The sequence below is a fragment of the Hermetia illucens genome, chromosome 7 (genome assembly GCF_905115235.1).
Source record: "Hermetia illucens chromosome 7, iHerIll2.2.curated.20191125, whole genome shotgun sequence".
In the NCBI taxonomy this organism is placed as follows: Eukaryota; Metazoa; Arthropoda; class Insecta; order Diptera; family Stratiomyidae; genus Hermetia; species Hermetia illucens.
The window spans coordinates 8,406,971-8,425,182 of record NC_051855.1 but is presented as its reverse complement, the minus strand read 5'-3'; the positions used below and the strand labels follow the sequence as shown (position 1 = coordinate 8,425,182).

The 18,212-nt window shown below is 41.5% G+C and overlaps 1 protein-coding gene across 9 annotated transcripts in view; it reads left to right on the top strand.

Moving 5' to 3' along the window:
* Positions 1-18,212, top strand: part of LOC119660711 (muscle calcium channel subunit alpha-1) — a 458,885-nt gene that overhangs the window by 261,347 nt on the left and 179,326 nt on the right. For 6 of the 9 annotated variants that reach the window (XR_005250469.1, XM_038069354.1, XM_038069349.1 and 3 more), the window contains 2 exons: positions 1,726-1,833; positions 6,761-6,813. Coding sequence is in view for 8 of the 9 variants with exons in the window: in XM_038069354.1 (XP_037925282.1) it covers positions 1,726-1,833; positions 6,761-6,813 (161 nt within the window). In the remaining variant the exon portion in view is untranslated. The remainder of the gene's footprint in view (positions 1-1,725; positions 1,834-6,760; positions 6,814-18,212) is intronic. The other 3 variants (XM_038069351.1, XM_038069352.1, XM_038069348.1) reach the window with 1 other exon arrangement.

Genomic DNA, 18,212 nt, shown 5'->3' with positions numbered 1-18,212 from the left:
TTTTCTGCTATTTACCAGTCCAATCTAGTTTTTAGTTTATTTTGCTTTTATTCATCACATATTTTATTTGTTCCATTCATTTTTCATTTAATTTTTTATATATTTACTTTTTTAATAATGTATCAGTTTATTTCTTGCCTATTTGTTTATATATTTATTTATGTATTTGTTCGTTCTGTCATTCAATTGATTTACTTATGAATTTTCTTCCTTTATTTGTTTATTTATATGTATTGCATTTTTTTCTTATAAATTTATTTACATATTTAATTATTTTATTTATATATTTACTTATTCATCTATTCAGATTGGATTAAATATTCAATTTTTGTTAAATTATAAAAAAAAAAACCAAGAAAAATTAGCACTTTTAAATAACAATTGATTTTTAACAATAGTGTAAAAACGCCCCATGATTTTGTAGACCTAACCAACATGGGAAGTACAAAGCGGATATTTTATAATTCGACACCATAGCGACACTATCTTTAAATCCAAATAAATTTACATTAATATTTGGATTTAAAGTTTATCGAGTGCCATTTGGACTTCTGCTTCGATCACTACTGTGAGCATTTCATGGTCAAATGATTCAGCGAATGGCAAGTAAACTCTTTCGCCAGTAGCAGCTCTACTATTGTCTTTGAAACGAGCAATTCATTATTTTTGTAGTGACGTTCTACTATTTTCATGCACCTTGCAGATAGATAATTTATATCTGCAAACCTCACCGTTTTTACTCATGAAACACCATGATAATGACAGTTTTTTAAAAGTTTCCATTGAGAGAAACCAGGCCGCATTAAAAAAAATCCACATTCATCAGGAAGAAGATCCTTCAGATCACAGCATCGATATAAATGCAAACTATCGAATACGAAAGATGACCGTTTTAGGAAATAAAAAAAAATTCTTTTAACTTATTAGTTTCTTAGAAATTGTGTATATGCATCTAAAGGCTATTGCTATTTTTCAAAGAATAATTATAAATACAAAGTCCTATTTTTCACATTCGATAGTTTACATTAGTATCTCTTATATATGCGTAAAGTTCAATCAGGAATGAGACAATATACTTACGCAAAAAAAAACTAGGTATCGTTATAAAACAAGTTATACTAAATTAAAATTTTACTTTTTTTGTTTTTTATCAAAAAAGGGCAGAATTTTATTTGGTTTGTTAGGTGATCGTATCTTAAAAGAAAGAAAAAATTATTTTTAAAAACCAAACTAAATCGAGAGTAATATAAAGCAGGGAAAATTATATTTTTCTATAGTGATCAGAGTATATTATCGTTATCTATAGTGATGTAGAACAATGTAAATGTTCATGAGACATTCATCGATTGCTAGTTGTATAAAACGGAGTAAATTATCGTTTCTGAAATATTTAAAAGGTTTTATTTTCGACCAAAAAGGTATCTTTAGAATGGTTGAATATCAAATAACATTGAGATTTGATTAAATAATTAAAAAGTGACGGTAATTCGCTCTGTGGTTTCTTCACACTATGGGTTTGTGTAGGAAAATTATAAGACCAATTCTGAAAGAAAAACCCGAGATACAAAGAAACATAAATAAAAACAAATTTTCATAAATAAAAAATGAAAAAACAAAAAAAAGATTCATTATTATTCTAAAAACCAACAGCTATTAAACAACGACCTCTTTCTCTCTATCTTTCTCTTTCTTTTCATATTTGCATCCTTCCCTTTAAATAAATAGTACGTTGTAAAATGTGTGATTGTTGCCATTAAAACAATTGGTAACATCATGTTGGTTACATATCTACTACAGTTCATGTTTGCCGTTATCGGAGTTCAACTATTTAAGGTAAAATTAGCACCAAAAACACAACAAAGACAATTCAAACAAAACAGTAAAACAACAATTATATACAAATAAAACAAAGGACACAAAAAATAGGTTTTAGGGAACAAAAAGTACTTACAATACTTATAACTGCTGCTATTATATATATATATATATATACATATATATATATACGTATTTATATACGATATATATGTTGGTTATGTTTCTTCCTTATTTATTATTATAGTAATCTTATTTTTTGCAAAATTGGAAGCCTTGCTTGTATCCTTTTCTGCAGTATCTAAGTTTTTAGGAGCGCAACACTGCATTCAACTCAATTTATTGATAATAGTGGTTTTATAAATTTTATTCTCTTCTCCTTACTCTTCTTTTCATGACTAGAGGTTGAAACCTTAGAAAGGCAATTGCGCCCTCTTTTTGCGTGGATTCATTGAAGTCACTCCTATTTTACTCCTATCTCTGTGATCCCACTGTGAAATTTTACCTTGCGAGGAGAAATCGGGGTTTGACAAGCATATCCCTGTTAGCTACCCACTTTGGGTTTTGGGCATATTCTAGTTGTTCGAGCTTATGTTGTCTCTCCGCTGTTGTGGCGTCAATTGTGGTTTCATTCTTGTCTGATTTCAGTATCTCATCAATTAGGTTACCTGGTTTGTTTCCAAATTTATGACATTCTTCAGCACTTTCCTCTCTTAGTATTTTCTCCTTCATTCTGTCGCTCGGCTCATTTTTGTTCAATAGTTTTTCGAGGGCTCTATAGATGACATTTCCACGATGAAACCCAGTGATATTCGATGTTATGCGCTACTTTGGTTCATAGGGCTGGCCAATCATGCCGCCCGGACAGGAGTCGCATACAGTGAGACAAATCATGCCGTTTCGGCTATTGTCACCCAATTTCAACAGGCTGTATTTGATCCGGATTACTGAATTAAAAGCATGTTTCAACGTGTGGTGACACCATCGCATACTACCTGTCGAAAACGTTGACCAGCATGCTACATTTACTCTCCCTTTCGCATAGATCCTACAAAGGACTCGCCGAAATACATATTATTGTTCCGCTTTATTGAATATCATCCTCTTCAACTTTTTTTCTATGCTCTCTATGGAGACAGAAAGCCGGACGGTTTTTGACCAACTTCTATCCCTCCCATTGAGTGGGAAATACTTTTTTTACCCCACACAAATCAAAGGGGTGCATGATCCAGTTAGCATTGGCTTTAACAGTCTGTCTTAAATCCCTTTAAAAATATCACGCCGTTGGACTAAAACCTGACGCACCCCCTTCTTTTATTTTAGAAAAAAAAGGACGGAAACAGTAGGTATGGCACTTGAGGTTGGTGGTGCGCACGTACCTTATCCATAACCGTGTAGGCAGTGCTCTCACAGGGTCGTGTTAGTCTTTAAATACCGTTTCCTATAGTATCAAGTCCTATTTTCTCCGTGTCGTTAACCCCATTTAAAATACTTCGGAAATTCTCGTATATTTGGCCCAGGTGGCGTTTCTTGTGCCCCAGTGGCTAAATTTTCTGGTTCGTAGTCAACACGATCCCAAAACCTCAATATTCTGGATTCACTAGTAGTATGTCATCCCGGCATGGTAGCGTCGCAAACCTAGGTTACACATAGATGCATCTGCCTCGCCTTCTCCATCGTCGTTCGATCTGAATTATCACCTCCCATTGTCTTCTATTTGTAGTTAAGTCAAAAATTGATAGACCAGTAGCTTACTCCAAACTACAATTATGTTTTATTCTGCATATATATATTTCGGGCGCAACTTACTCCCTTCATCAGTACAAAGCTCCTTTTATAGCCTCTGGAAGTTTCTGCTCGTCAAAGAAATGACAGGTTCTTTGTGGTTGTAGTGCTCATGCTGGCCATCCACCTCGTCCATCGCTGTATTCACGTCTCCTTTGGAAAGTGTTCAATACCATGCCCAGACCCGCAACAGGTTTCGGGTTATATTTGCGTCCTGGCAGACCCATCAAAAAAATGAAAATGGGGAGCTCTTCCGTGGTTGGTAACTTTTCGAAGTTCATGGGAGAGAAGCAGATAAATTGGGTTAATCATGCAATTTGGGGAAATGGGTCCGCATAAGTTTGGGGAAATCATTCATAATATCTTGATTGGACCACGGTTTAATCTAAAGATAAACTAAAGTTGATGGGCTTGATATTCTCATATTTGGAAATCACAACGCAAAAATAATACCAAAAATTAGGATGATATCCATATACCAAACCTACTTTGGCATGTCGTACCAATTTCAATTCAATTCTAGACCTCTGAGAAAAGAGATTTTTCAGAAGAAAGCTTGAGCACGAACATCTTTAAATAGTACTTTAAAAAAACAGGGTTGTAAAGCAGCAGCACCTTTCTGTCACGGTCTGTCGTCGTTCTTCACTCAAAAGAAGGGATTCATAGAAAATCATGCCACATATGCATCTTGGAGCCGTCTTGCTAAGGCCTAATTTAGACGTCATCATTCACGTGGACTATATTGACCAAAGTTGGACTCTATTGACTTAAGTTTCATCAAGTAGAGGCAAACGAGTATGGGATCATCATGACAACTGATGAATGGATCTAAATGGATTTCTGGACACCCGTACTAAAATTTCGATCTTATACAACCATTGACACTCTAAATAAGTGGCTTCCTCGCCGAATAGATAATGCCGCAGATATCCCCATTCGCGGTACACTCCGCAGTATAATTTCATTCACCATTTTTCCTCCTTCTTGTATGTCATGGCTGTGAATGATTGTGTAGTGCACCTACATTTCTAAAATATCTTTTATCTATACTATTAATGTGCATACTACTATCTTCATGTATTTGTCTCACATAAATCGGCAGTAATTGCCTGATAAAAATCAGCAGAAGTGCCATTTTGAAATAGGTAATCGTATTACGCAGCCGACCAAAGAAATTCGCTTCAACTATTCATAACTTAAATATAGCTCATCTTTGTTATTTTGACATCATTCTGAGTATCCAGAACATGGCGATCCTGACCATCTACAACAGGCGATGAAACGATACGAATATACCCAGTACCCAAAAATAGAGACCGAGTTCGCGGATTCGTAACATTTTTCAACTGTTATGGGCGTTTTATTCCAAACTTTGCTGAAATAGCAGAACCTCTTAATTCTCTTCTTAAACCGAACACAAAATTCAGATGGAAAGAAAAATATCCTAGCCCCAATCCTACAATGCCTAGATTTTAACAAAACCTTCATTTTGAGACCCCACCCATCAAATTATGCTCTAGGAACAGTACTGTCACAAGGCGAAATTAGAACAGACTTGTCATCCATGCGTTGCGTCCAACGTGACATCGAGGAAGGTGGTATCGGCAGTATTTGCCTCACATAAATTGACAGTAATTGTCTAACGTTGTTTAGGAAAAGTGAGGGATCCTAAGTCCTCAACCACTGTGTTTTTCCAAATATATGATATAAAGGAGCATTTTCCATCCGATGCCACTCACGGTCACGCTGCTCCCAGGGCAGAGGTGAGGCAGTGTCTGACGAGTTGCCTCTGCCCTGGACTGACTCAAAATCTTTTTCCCTTGGGTCTCCGACGAAAATATTGTGACAAAGTGCTTCAATTAGCCCATAGGTGGTGCGATGTGCTTTTGAACCTTGAATCGATGACAAACTAATGTTGCTTTGACATCAGCAACTTGAAGGCTCTGAGGGGTCTTTTCGTTGTATATTATCGGAAGTTTCCTTGCTTTCATATTCTTGCCCGATTTAGCTACTTGAATAAATTCCATTCTTATCCCAGACTCGGTTTCAGTTCAATATTTTCCTCCTTGTGACCCTATTGGATTACTTAGTCACCTAGTTTCCGGTAGAAGACGGCATGTTGTCATGTGTTGATCATCTATACTGTAGTACTATCCTGTTCTAAGTTTGGTTCATCTTAGTCTTCCTCAGCATAGTGCCTTCAGGTTGGTTCGAGATCCCTCCCTTTTATTTGACCTGCAAAGTTGATACTGTTTCAGATGGCGGCGGCTATAGTCCCCAGAAACATTCGCAAATACGTTGAAGTAAATCGCGTTCGATTTTAATTCGGGAAATAAATTCTCCGTTTAGTACAGACACTCGAAATATATACATTGCTTCCACCATTTCGGTTCCTAATCCAAATAACAATGTTCCGAACGAATCATTACGCCCCCAAGACCTTACGATATCAACCCCCTCTGAGTTATCTTATTTCATCTTATAGTTGGTTCTATAGCGCTGTAAATCTATATTGCTAATTTCGCATCTATTTATTTAACCCATAGGCATAGTAGATGAAATAATTGGACTAATGAAACCATTCATACACATATATGTATGCACAATATCTGTTAACATATACGCTTAAATATCTTTCGACACAGAGCGTGTCAGCAAAGGAAATGAGAATTAAATTTTTTAAAAAATATATTCTTGGATATCCTGACTTTGAATTATATCTATGAGTAAAAATCTGTCAAACACTTTGGATATCGTTTCTTTGAAGACGCGCTGTGTCATCCATATATGCATATATTACTTCATAGAAATACAACGCAATAAGAAAATAAAATATTTAGTAATTTATTTATTTATTTTTCATAGTTTTTCTCTAATGGTTTTATATTTTATTAACAAACCTTTGGAATATTTGTCATTTGGAGTTAAATTTTGATAACAATTTTCATTTGGATTGCTTTTACATATTAACATTTTTTTTTTTTTTTTTTGTTAGAGGAGAATTGGAGAGAAATAATTTGATAATTATCAAAAAACTACAAGAGAAAATTACTTTTTTTTGCTTAAATATTAATGATCGATTTCTAATAGATTTTATATTTTTTTCTGTATTTGTATTTCCATCTATCGTTGAATCATTGTGTCCTCCAACGAAAAACAGGGAAAATTTTTTTCTTGTTCGGATGGATCAAAAGTTGTTGAAGCTGAATGCCAGTAAGTATACACAATTTACTCTTTAATATAAAATACATATATTCATTATTTTTGTTTTTTTTTTTTTTTAGAATAAGTGAATAAAATAAAGGTGTCCTTCATCCTGCACTCAAAATCTTTGCTCAACTCGCTTGCACCATTTCTCATGGTGTGCCAAAATCTGCTAAGTTCAAATTTTGAAAAATTAATTTCGAAGGTTTGATTCAGCCTTGCCTATAATTATCATTATTATTCTGTTAAAAGAAAGTCGCACCACGTCGTTAAAGAACTATTGTGTCCCTTTTACCGGTTATAGTGTACCTATTGATCATAGTATCTCAAGCAGGCCTATAACCGTCAGGAACTTTAGTATTTTCCCTACTTCCAGATCTTTCAGCTTTGCATCTGGTATTAAGTGTTCTCCCAGATGCCTCGACCTACTTTGCACAAGTGCCGGACACTGTGCCAGGACGTGTATAGGGGTTTCGTCATACTCCTCACAAAACCTGAAGGCAGTGTCCGTAGATATCCCTAGCTTCCCTAGATGATAGTTGAGCCAACAATGACCAGTGAGAATTCCCACTATGATTTGGAGGTTCTTTTTTCGGTGAGGTTTAAGCAATCCTTTGTGCGTATGGGTTCGCACCCCCAATAAGCCCCCTAGACTGCTCCATTCCTGGTAGGCCCGCCCAGTATAGTTCCCTCAACCATTCCTCTTCATTTCTTAGATTCATAGCCATTATTCTGTCAAAAGAAAGTCGCACCGCGTCCTTGGAGAACTATTGTGCCCCCTCAGTAGCCATGAAACCGTTTCCGATTCCACACAAGGGTTCTGGCCCGTCTAAAGGCGTCCCTGCTCCCTTCTTGACTAGTTCGTCCGCAAAGTATCCAGACCTTGTTAGACGAGGCGACTGTATTCAGTCTCTCAAGGCATTCCAACACCAGTTTAGAGTTCACCTGGTTGAACCTAAGTGCCTTGATCCTGCTTGACTACCGGTGAGAATAGCTATATTCTGCCCCCCTGCAGTTCCTTTGCAGATTACAGGAGGCACATTTGTCTATGGCGTATATTTTCGCCTGGAATATGCTAGTCTACCTGCCCATTGGCTCAAAGTACATTTTCCTTGGACCAATGACACCGCCACCCGCTCCCTCTGCTATGAGGAATCTGTCAGTGTACCAAGTAATCAGTTGCTGGTTTAAACCGTATGTCGCAGCCACGCTCCCCGACGTGTTTCAAACTTTTTATCGAACCTCGTTGTCATGCTAAGGGATAGTATCAGTAATTCGGGATACCGCCTCATTTATAATACCGGCCATTCAGAATATTGCCCTCTTTGCCTGCATCTGTATGTGCAGATGGAGAGGGGTTAACCCCTGAAGGATCTCCAGGGATGCCGTTCGGCATGTCCTCATTGCCCACTGATACACACGCCTTTGGAGTTTATGTAATTCCCTGGCTTGTGTGCTGAGTTCGGTTCTTTCTGCCCAGATTACCGCTCCCTCTCCTCTTACCGTCTACCTCCTAAAAGAAAGGCTACAGCCTGCCTAAGGATCGTCTTGGTTTTGTGAGCTACGTCCAAACTGAACGCGTACCCCCTACACTGGAGAAGAAATCCAATCTGAGAATGGCCCCCCGGTCTCTCCAAGCCCGTCTTTCTTGTCAAGAACTGGGTCGCCAGGTAGTGGTAGGTTCTGCCCCTACTAGCACCAACCTTTTTAGATACGGCTATACGGAGACAAAGTAGAAGGAAAGGCAAGACCTGTGACTAGAACGGCTCGTCACGTGCCATATTGGCCGCCTTTAGCGTCTGATGCCAAAGTTCTAGCATCCAATTAGACTGCGAATGGTATGTGATTATCCACTGGCATTTGTACCCAAGGTGCTTCCCGAGCTCTGAGAAAAGAGTGGATTCGAATTGCATTCCCTGATCTGTGATGATTACAGCTAGAACACCAAAGCACGGAATCCTCTCTCGACATACAGCTTCAGCACATAACTGTGCTGTAATGTCCTTCAGAGGTATTGCCTCAGGCCATGTGGAGGTACTGAAGTGTGGAGTGTGGAGCCGCTTAGCGAAGATTCACCCGAACTTCACACCAAAGTAGTGGAGCTCACCACGACTCGAAACTCATTCACCTGAGTAGCGCGTCTACCTATTGGTAGCAGGTTGACAGCCACGGGGCTGGCGTAGGAACCAGGCAGTTTAGTCTGCCGTCAGTCGTGAAAAAAATAAGATCTCCTTGCAATATTAAGCTCCAACTATAACTTTTTTAAACCGAAAAATATCAGTGCACATAGAGAAAGAGAGAAAGAGAAAGGTGAAAAACGAGGACACTTCGAAGAAGTTTCCGACACTCCAGTAACAGACTACATCTTTTTTTCATTTGTTCCCGAGTTGTCATCATCTCGGCAGGCTCCGGATTTTACCTGATACTAGCACTAATTGCTAAGCATTTAGGCTCGGACGGTCCTACCTACTTGAAATATAAGAAGACGTTAGTGGTGGTGGCCGGTGACAAGTTATTGGGAAAATTAATATTTGTCAATTAATTAAATTTAAATTCTTATTCTAATTCTTTGTGAAAAGCAAAAAACGTTAGGCCGCAGGAGTCGGCGCAAAGTTTTTCTTAAAAAAGGCAAAGTTGGCAGACTGTGGCCTCTGGCGCTCTGCTCGTTCTCATGGTCCCTCATCCTGTTATTATCATTGGGACTCGAGTACCGCCAATTGGAGGCGCAGTTCGCGCTCGCAGGCATCACTATTGATCCCACGTGATTTAATCACGCGTTCGTCGGCCTGGAGAAGGAGTCAATTGGACTCGTCGCCGACGTGCTCGGGGAGTGTTCCTACTCAAAATTAAATAAACTGAATCACTGACGGAGCTCATCTCAGGCGACTGCTCCCCGAGCTGTGTGCTGCTGCGTGAGATGAAGCAGCTGGGCGGCGATAAGACCGGGGTAAGAGCTTCTGAAGTCGTTGTGGTTACAGCTACTCACCGAGAGCACCCAATTCATCTGGCCTGTGCAGAATCACAAACTAGTTCCGCAACAACTCAAACTAGCGGCCGCAAACTTCTGAACCATACACAATTACGGCAGGTAGACGTAAGTCTAAGACTCCAACGAACGTTTTCAAGGCACTTTGTTATGGCGCACATCAGCAGTCCCATATTAGGGGTAGACTTTCTAGGCTACTATGGGTTGCAAATGGATCTCCGGAATAGGTCACCTTATCGACTCCATAACATCGCTCAGGTCTTCAGGAAAACTTGCCACCTACTCTACTGTCAGTCTTTCTATTAATTTTGAATATGTAGCCGACTCTCGCATTCGCGCGCCACTTTCAAAATACAGCAACATAAATACCGAAAGTGGTCCTTCGCAGCCAGCTAAGAATGATGTAAACACATTCGCACCACTCACTCCCATATCTTTTCGAAAGTACGTCCATTACTATTCAATTCAATTCAGCCTACTTTTAAAGCAGGATATTTGCAGACCATCAAATAGCTGCTGATCTTTTCAACTACCCATGGTCCCAAAACCGATTGGTGAACGGAGACCATGTGGCGATTATAGACATCTGAATGTTCAGACCATTCCGGACCACTACCCCATACCACTCATCCACAACTTTTCGCACAACCTAGCTAACATCCGTGTTTTCACGACCTGGGACTTAGTCAAGACGTACCATCAAATCCGTGTAGCTCCAGAAGACATTCTGAAAATGGCAATATGTATACCCTTCGGACCCCACGACTTCAGACGGATGCCTGTTGGTCTGTGCAATAGGGCGCAAACTTTTTAGAGGTTTGTCCATTCTGTCGTGCGGAACCTTAACTTTTGTTTCATGTACTTGGGATGATGTGTTGGTTGCCTTCGTCTCTGAGTCTGCGCTTTTGGAATATCTCAAATGCATTTTTCAACATCTCCTTGAGGCCGGGCTTGTACTTAACATTGAGACATGCTATTTATTCAACAGCAGGTGAAGTTTTTAGACAACACAATTTCCCCTGAAGGAATCCACCCGGATCCAGACAAGGTTCAGGCCATCACAAACTTCCCACAACCTAAAACAGTGAAGGATCTGCGAAGGTTTTTGGGCGTGTTAAACTTCTATCGCCGTTTCTTGCCCAAAACTGCACAAAATCAAGCGATCCTCAACGCCTACCTGTCTGGACCCAGGACCAAAGACTCACGCATGATAGCGTGGTAAACAGAGGCGATCTAGTCATTTGAGCTAGCCAAATGACAGCTGGCGGACGCTACATTCTTGGTATTCCCTCAACCAGATGCATTCCTAGCCGTATTCCAAGAAATTGAATACAGCTCAACAGAACTACAACACCTATGATCTCAAGCTATTAGCCGCCTACATGGCAATTAAATATTTCAGATATTCCGCGCTCTCGCCAACTTCGGCATCTGAACTTCATAAGCCAGTTTGCTTCGGACATCCAGCACGTGTCCGACAAGGATAATTTAGTTGCAGACGCTTAGTTACGGGTTTCGGAGGTTAAAATTCCTGCCGCAGTAGATTTGTCGATAATCGCCGAAACACAGAAGGATGACACAGTGCTTCAGAGCCTCGGAGGCAACCATAATATAAATTTGGGAGTTTCTCCTTTTCGGCTCAACCTCCGGAATACCCTGCGAGACTCTGAAAAAGGACCTAGGCCATATCTCCGGTCGCTTTTCGTAAGGGAGTATGCCATGCAGTACACTATCTTGCGCATCAAGGCATTCGGACAGCGAGCCGACTGGTCACAAGCAAATATTTCTGGCCCTCAATGAATAAGAATGTGATCCTGTGTTCGATACCAAGTCAGCCCTTTCCATCACTGGACTTCTGCACTTGCTCCCCCCCAAGGACGTGGACGTCTGTACACACGTCTTGGTTTGCATGCAGGCTTCCCGGCAGTCCTTATGAGGCCCATATAAAGTATTAAACAGAGGAGAGCACTTCTTTAGGCTTAACGTCGATGTCTCGGTGTCCAAACTAGAACCTTTTGTTCCCGGGGATGAGGTCTCGGGAAAGAAAGTTGCACGTCGATTCAGATTTGATCTACGACCTTAAAATAGGCGATCAAAAGTCAGGTTTTGTCGCTGAAACCCAGTATCAGCTGAGGCTGTGGTAGTGTCGAGGCGCTGCAGTGTGGAGCCGCTTAGCTAGGATTCACCCGAATTCCACATCAAAGTAGCGCAACTCACCACGACTCGAAACTCACCCGCGTAAGTAACTCGCCTACTTGTTTGTTAACAGCTACGTGGCTCGACCGGGCAGTTTAATCTGCCGTCAGTCGCGAAAAAAATAAGATCTCCTTGCAATATTAAGCTCCACCTGTAACTTTCTTAAACCGAAAAATATAGAAAATCTCCACCGATCAACGATCGTGAGGCAATACGTGAAACTGAGCGAACCTTTCAAAGGGCCTACTTTGTCGAGATGTATAGTGAAGAAGCGCTTTGTTGACTTAGGGAATACAGCTAATTCCTTCATTCACAGGGAATACACGTCCTTGTTCCCTACGAAAAACAACCAGAATATATGGCCAAGGTCCCTTTTCGGGGATCTCGCAGCAGATAGTGGAAGGTGATTTGAAGATGAAGAACTCCTTAAACTTGTCTTTAGAGTCCGACTGCAGGCTCTGAAGAACTGTGTTATCGTTGTTGGCCACAGCGATTACCGAAAAATCGACTTGGGCTGGGATGTTGATCTCGGAGATCCAAGACAAAGCCTGAGCGACTAAGCTGTCTTTCTTTACCGGACACATGCTGAATGTCCGTTGTAAACTGGCCGATGTAGGCGAGGGAACACTTTGTCGGGCTTCTGCCTCCACGCTAAAGCTAGAGGCGTATGGTGGGAAAACGGAGAACCGCCTGCTTTCAAGGGAAAAGCAGCGGTGCTTGATGCTCAGATACGCGGCTAGTGATTCGCGATCATAGGTGGTGTAATTCCGTGAAACGGGATTCAACTGTTTCGAGAAGAAACCCGACGGTTGCGAGCATTGTTTCACCATCTGATGAAGAGCAGCGCCTAGTGCAGTGTCTGAAGCATTGGCGAACACGGCTAGGGATGTATTTTGCTGAGGGAGCGCCAAAAGCGTAGCATCTACCAGCTGTTCCTTGATTGTGTCAAATACTTGAATGGCTCCTGGCGGCCACACGATCTCCCGCGATTTTTTCGTCTTAGAACAGGAAAGCGTTAAGTAAAGCCTGGTGCTGAGCGGCTTTGGGCAGAAAACGACGGCAGAATTTTACCATATCCATGGAATGGCCTAGAAATTTCGCCTGCTGCTGAAGAAATCTGTACTGTTCAACGTTGAGAATTAGGCCATTGTCAAGAAGACTTTCGAAAATGCACTCGGTGGAAGCCGCGGCCAGAATACCATTCAAGTTTGCGAAACAGAAGTCGAAGTTACGTAGCACAGAGTAGATGAATCTCTGAAAGGTTCGCGCCGCATTGTACAGGACAAACCATCCTTGTGAGCGCAACGGTGAAATTTTGGGGTGGTAAAAGACACACTTCGAGAAGATTTAGCAGCCAATAGTGTATAACCGGCACAGAAAGACTACGCTCGATAGTGATGCTGTGGTATTTTTGAAAAAGTTTTCAATTACGTGGGTCGGCAGCGTCCTCAAAAACGATGGAAGGAGTGATGGGTGAGCAGGTTGAAATTGTTCCTGCTAATGTAAGAAATCAGCCCATAGTGACACAGAAAGTCTGGACCTAATATGGGGACACTGATGTCAAAAGTGAAGCGTCACGAAAAAATTCTACGCAAGCCAAGACTCAAGTCTAGTTCCCTGTAGCCGTAAGTAGCGACGGGCGAGGAGTTTGCTGACGCTAATTTCAGCTAGTTAGGTTCATAGGCTTGGTGGGTTTTGGCAACTTCCGCGCCAGTGTCTATTAGATAATTGCGCCCAATAGGGGGGTCGTATACTATGGAGGTGATGTGTCGCACCCATTTCTTGTGGCGGACGTACCACGAGTTCGCGACCGCTCTATCGAACGCAAAGCATTCATCACCCTCGTCAGTATGGCCACATTGGCCGTAAGCGCGGCCATTTAATTTCTAAATTCCGCCACGTTGGAGACCTCGCGCAACACCTTATAGATTGTATACGCTGTCGCGGTCAACGCCTCAAAAGTCCACGGCTCACGCTAGTATGGCCTGCATGTCCTACTGCCAGTCGTTGAAGCCACAAAGAATTCATCTCGCGAAGCAGCTAACTTAGTGGTAAGGTCGCCAAGCGTCAGATCCGTCAGCAAGTGATTCAGCGTGGCTGTTTCACTTACTAACAAGCACCTAATTAACTGATCCTTCTGCCGGGCGTAGGAGCACTCCATCAGCATGTCACATCGAAGGGCTGAAAAATACGCTTCCACAGCTGTTACGACCTCATCATTTGATGAAAAATGCTTTCCACCCATGAATTTTTTAAGTTTGGAAATAGATGAAAGTCGCTAGGGACCAAATCTGGTGAATACGGTGGATGCTCTAACAATTCGAACTTGAATTCATGGATTTTAGCCATTGTCAAAATGCTCTTGTGACACAGTGCACTGTCCTAATGAAAATGAATTTTTTTCTTCTGCGAACCTAGTCACGATTTTTTTTTAATTCAGCTGGTCTAAAAGGTAACAATAATATTCAGAATTTATTGTTTTACCAGTTTACAAGTAATCCACAAACAAAATTACTTTCGCATCCCAAAAAACTGATGGTAACACCTTGCTGGTCGATTTCTGAACACGAACTCGTTTCGGAGCCGGAGAACCAGGTTCAATCCACTCTTTAGCCCGTTGTTTTGATTCAGGATCACGGTGATAGACCCAAGTCTAATCCATAGTGATGAATTGACCCACAAAGTCCACTTTATCCTCTCGAAAACGCTCCAAATGCCCCTGAGAAAGTCGCATTCCAATGTGTTTTTGTTCCATTATTAGCGAATGCGGCACCCATTGTGCGCACAGTTTTCTGAAATCTAATACTTCAGTCAAAATATTGCTTACACTGCCCAATGAGCTGCCTAGGGCTTCTTCTAAGTTTCTTTCAGCCACTCGACGATTTTCCAGTACGATATTCTGGATTTTTTCTACGATTTCTGAATTGACAGATTGGAATGATACTTCCCATATGTTCATATAAAGAGTGTACAAACATAACAAAAAAATATACCTAGTAGCAACGCCCTCTATTATCGAACCGCAAAATTTATTGAACAACCTAGCATACGCGGAATGATCCGTCCTGTCAATTAACAGCACGTCAGGCTTCTTGTGCGACATGTGGCGATCAGTTAGAAATTGTCGGTCCCAATACATGTTTTAAGCAGAACTATCAAGTACTGCTTGCGGCTCATATCGGTAAACCGGACATATTCCCGTGATCTTGTATGCAACGTTTTGCTGAATCACCTTACATACAGCATTATGCCTGATGGTGTATTGCACCGGTGCCATAACAGTGCAGCCAGAAATGAGATGGTTCAACTTCTCTAACGGGAACCGCACATTCTGCACTGGTCGTTCTCCACCCGTTTTTTCATGATGAACCTTTTATAAACTCGGGTGGTGACCACGCCATCCTGAATCGCACACATGAATCCCTCCGTCCAGCACACAGCCATCGACAAACGCAAATCGACAAATGGCTGCCAAAGACAATTCACGTGTTCATTGTGCATTGACTTCTACTTCCATTCATCGATCAGCTCTTGGTCCGACTTCACCCCATTCAAAGGATTGAAAGATCGATCCTTCAAGTTAAATGGAGTCAGTTCACAGTCTGCCTTACAGACCGCATGCATGGGACTCGCCTGCTCTTTGCTGTAAAACTAAACGCGCAGCCAGTCAACTTGGCGGTGTTGTTGTGCCGCATGTCAACCGTACCGCAACCTACCTCCGATGTCACGTAGCAGGTTTATCCGTTCCACGGCAGAGTCTCGATGATGCATTCGGGATTTGAACATAGTAGCCCGTATTCGCAGCTGGACGTTTTCTAGATCGGTCTTCGCCTACGGCAAAATTCTGAATGCATAAGCCAGTGAAGGGATAGCGAATACATTCAATGCATTTATCTTATTCTTCCCCGAGAGATTTCAGTACCAGCTTCACACGTCGCAGGAATTCGGACAGCAGAGCATCCTTCAAATCACCATTTCGAGGGGCCGGGGGTTGCTTGCAGAATTCCTAGGTACTTGTAGAAGTCTGTCTCGGTCATAGCTTCAATGTGGAGGACACCAATGTTATGTTCGGCAAGCGACTCGTGATGATCTTTCCGGCTGGCTTGGATTCCACACTTGTCTAATCCAAATTCCATCCGAATATCCCGCACACTTTTATCTTGTTTCTGGCCAATCTGTGCGCCATAGAATCAAGTTTCTTAGATGACTATCTTTCTAAGAATTAAAATACTCCTTCATTACTGAAGTCTCGACTTGGGAATCGAAAACTGGATTTGTGATTTCTTTTATGATATTCCTTTATCCGTGTGCCACAGATGCTCACATGGTATTCACAGAGTTGGGGTCTACATGCTACAAGCCTCGCCTTTCGTTTTATTATAAAGCCCAAGGGGGGCGTGATAATAAAACTTCTAGGCTAAGCATGGATATTCCCCTCATGACACCCATATTGCAGAAACAGGCGAGTCTTTGGAGCCGGGATTAATCCCCTGTAGTCTTCCTCTGTTCTGTGGCCGCCATGCTAGAAATTTATAGATAAGCACGGGTCTGACTATGATTTGGGATCCAGTAACTGAAGTGTCTTCTGAATTTCCATATCGTACTTATGGCTTTTGTTGTGCCAAAGAGTGCCTACTTATCTTTTTATTTTACACGATCGAGATGTTTGCTCAAATTGAGGGAGGAGTAGTACAGTAGTTTAGTTGCAGTAGTTTTCACGTAATAAGTAGTAACTTGTGTTGTTTGGTAAGGACAGCTGTTCGTTTACCACAAGGTCTCACAGGAGTAATTATAGAACTTGTTTTTAACGGTGTACTGTAAATCTGGTTTCTGGAAAGGTTCTCAGAGTTTCTTTCCCAGTTTTTGTGTATGATCTGAAGGGCTTCTGAAGTGTTCCTGATCTCAAGCTAGAGCACCCTATAGGCGTATTCCTCCGTTAATGCCTCCATTTCCTCACAGAATGAGCAATTGCTCATCAGATACATACCGCACCACATTTGAAGCGAATGATAGAGACATTGATATCGGTTAACTGTCTCTGCCTCCTAGTGACAAAATTTGGTTTAGTGCCCCTTTGTTGCCGTTGATGCCCCTTCCTTCATTATGGTGCATACTCGGATTCCTAGCACCGATTATCTGGAGATTATGTGCCTCGTAGGTCTTCAGGTCCTTCATCTCATTCGACTGTGGGGCAACCCGAGAATCATAAAGAAAATAAACCGATGTCACCAGATAATCCCGCTCACCCCTTTCGATTATCATTGACGCTAGAGTTAATATCCTGCAGTCTTTACAGATAAAATCATTTAGCATTAGCATTTGAATATCGGCGATGGATGGATTTTGAGCTTGGCTTCTCTCAATCGCGCGGTCGGCATCCAGACCATTACCTTTTCACTGCCAGTGCACCTCGACTTGGACAAAGTTAACGTCCTCCGACGTGATAAGTGGTATCAAGGCCCGAAACCAATTCTTAGCATATAGATTTCCAAAGGTTTTGATCCTTTGTCTAGGTAGGTCTTGATAACTTTCCATGAGTTGAGGCGCAATGCCATCAGCCATCGCTTCTCCTTTCTCGCACTTCATTCGGTTCAATCTTAACCTTATTTTCCTCTCCTCGTCTTCGCTTATTAGCTTCTTTTCACCTTTGTGCTCCAAAAAACTTCTTCCCTCTTATGATTATTTCCCTTTTCGGGATTTAGTGACGCATACGACGTTTTCCGCAAAGTTTGTGTTTTCACCCTGTCCAGCTGGCTATGGTTGGTACGTCGTCCTGCCCTGAACTTAGAGGGGTTTATAAATGCTCCATTTACTTCAGTGTACCGAGTTTGATATGGGTTCCGTCGTATCGCCTGATAACGTCATCGTCTGTTGTTTGTTTTTGTTATGGCTGTGATACCACAACTACGGCGGTATTTTATGGTCCATGTGCCTAGGCGGAAGGCTACTTACACTGTGAAGTCCCGGGTACCCAAAGGCTCCGTTCACGATACTCACTTACTGATGCCATTCACCCATTAGCACGGGTAACATCGCACTTTAGGTTGGGGTTTAATTAATGCATAGCTTTAAGTTTCCTTCGTAGATGGCTTCCTAGGATATATTTCCGAGCCCTCCTACCGCGACAAGACAAGTAACTATGGAGAAAATTCAAAGGTAGCAGCAAAAGCAAAGGTAGCCCCAGTTTCTATTGGAGGGACTAGAAATGTACTCTTGAAACTAATAT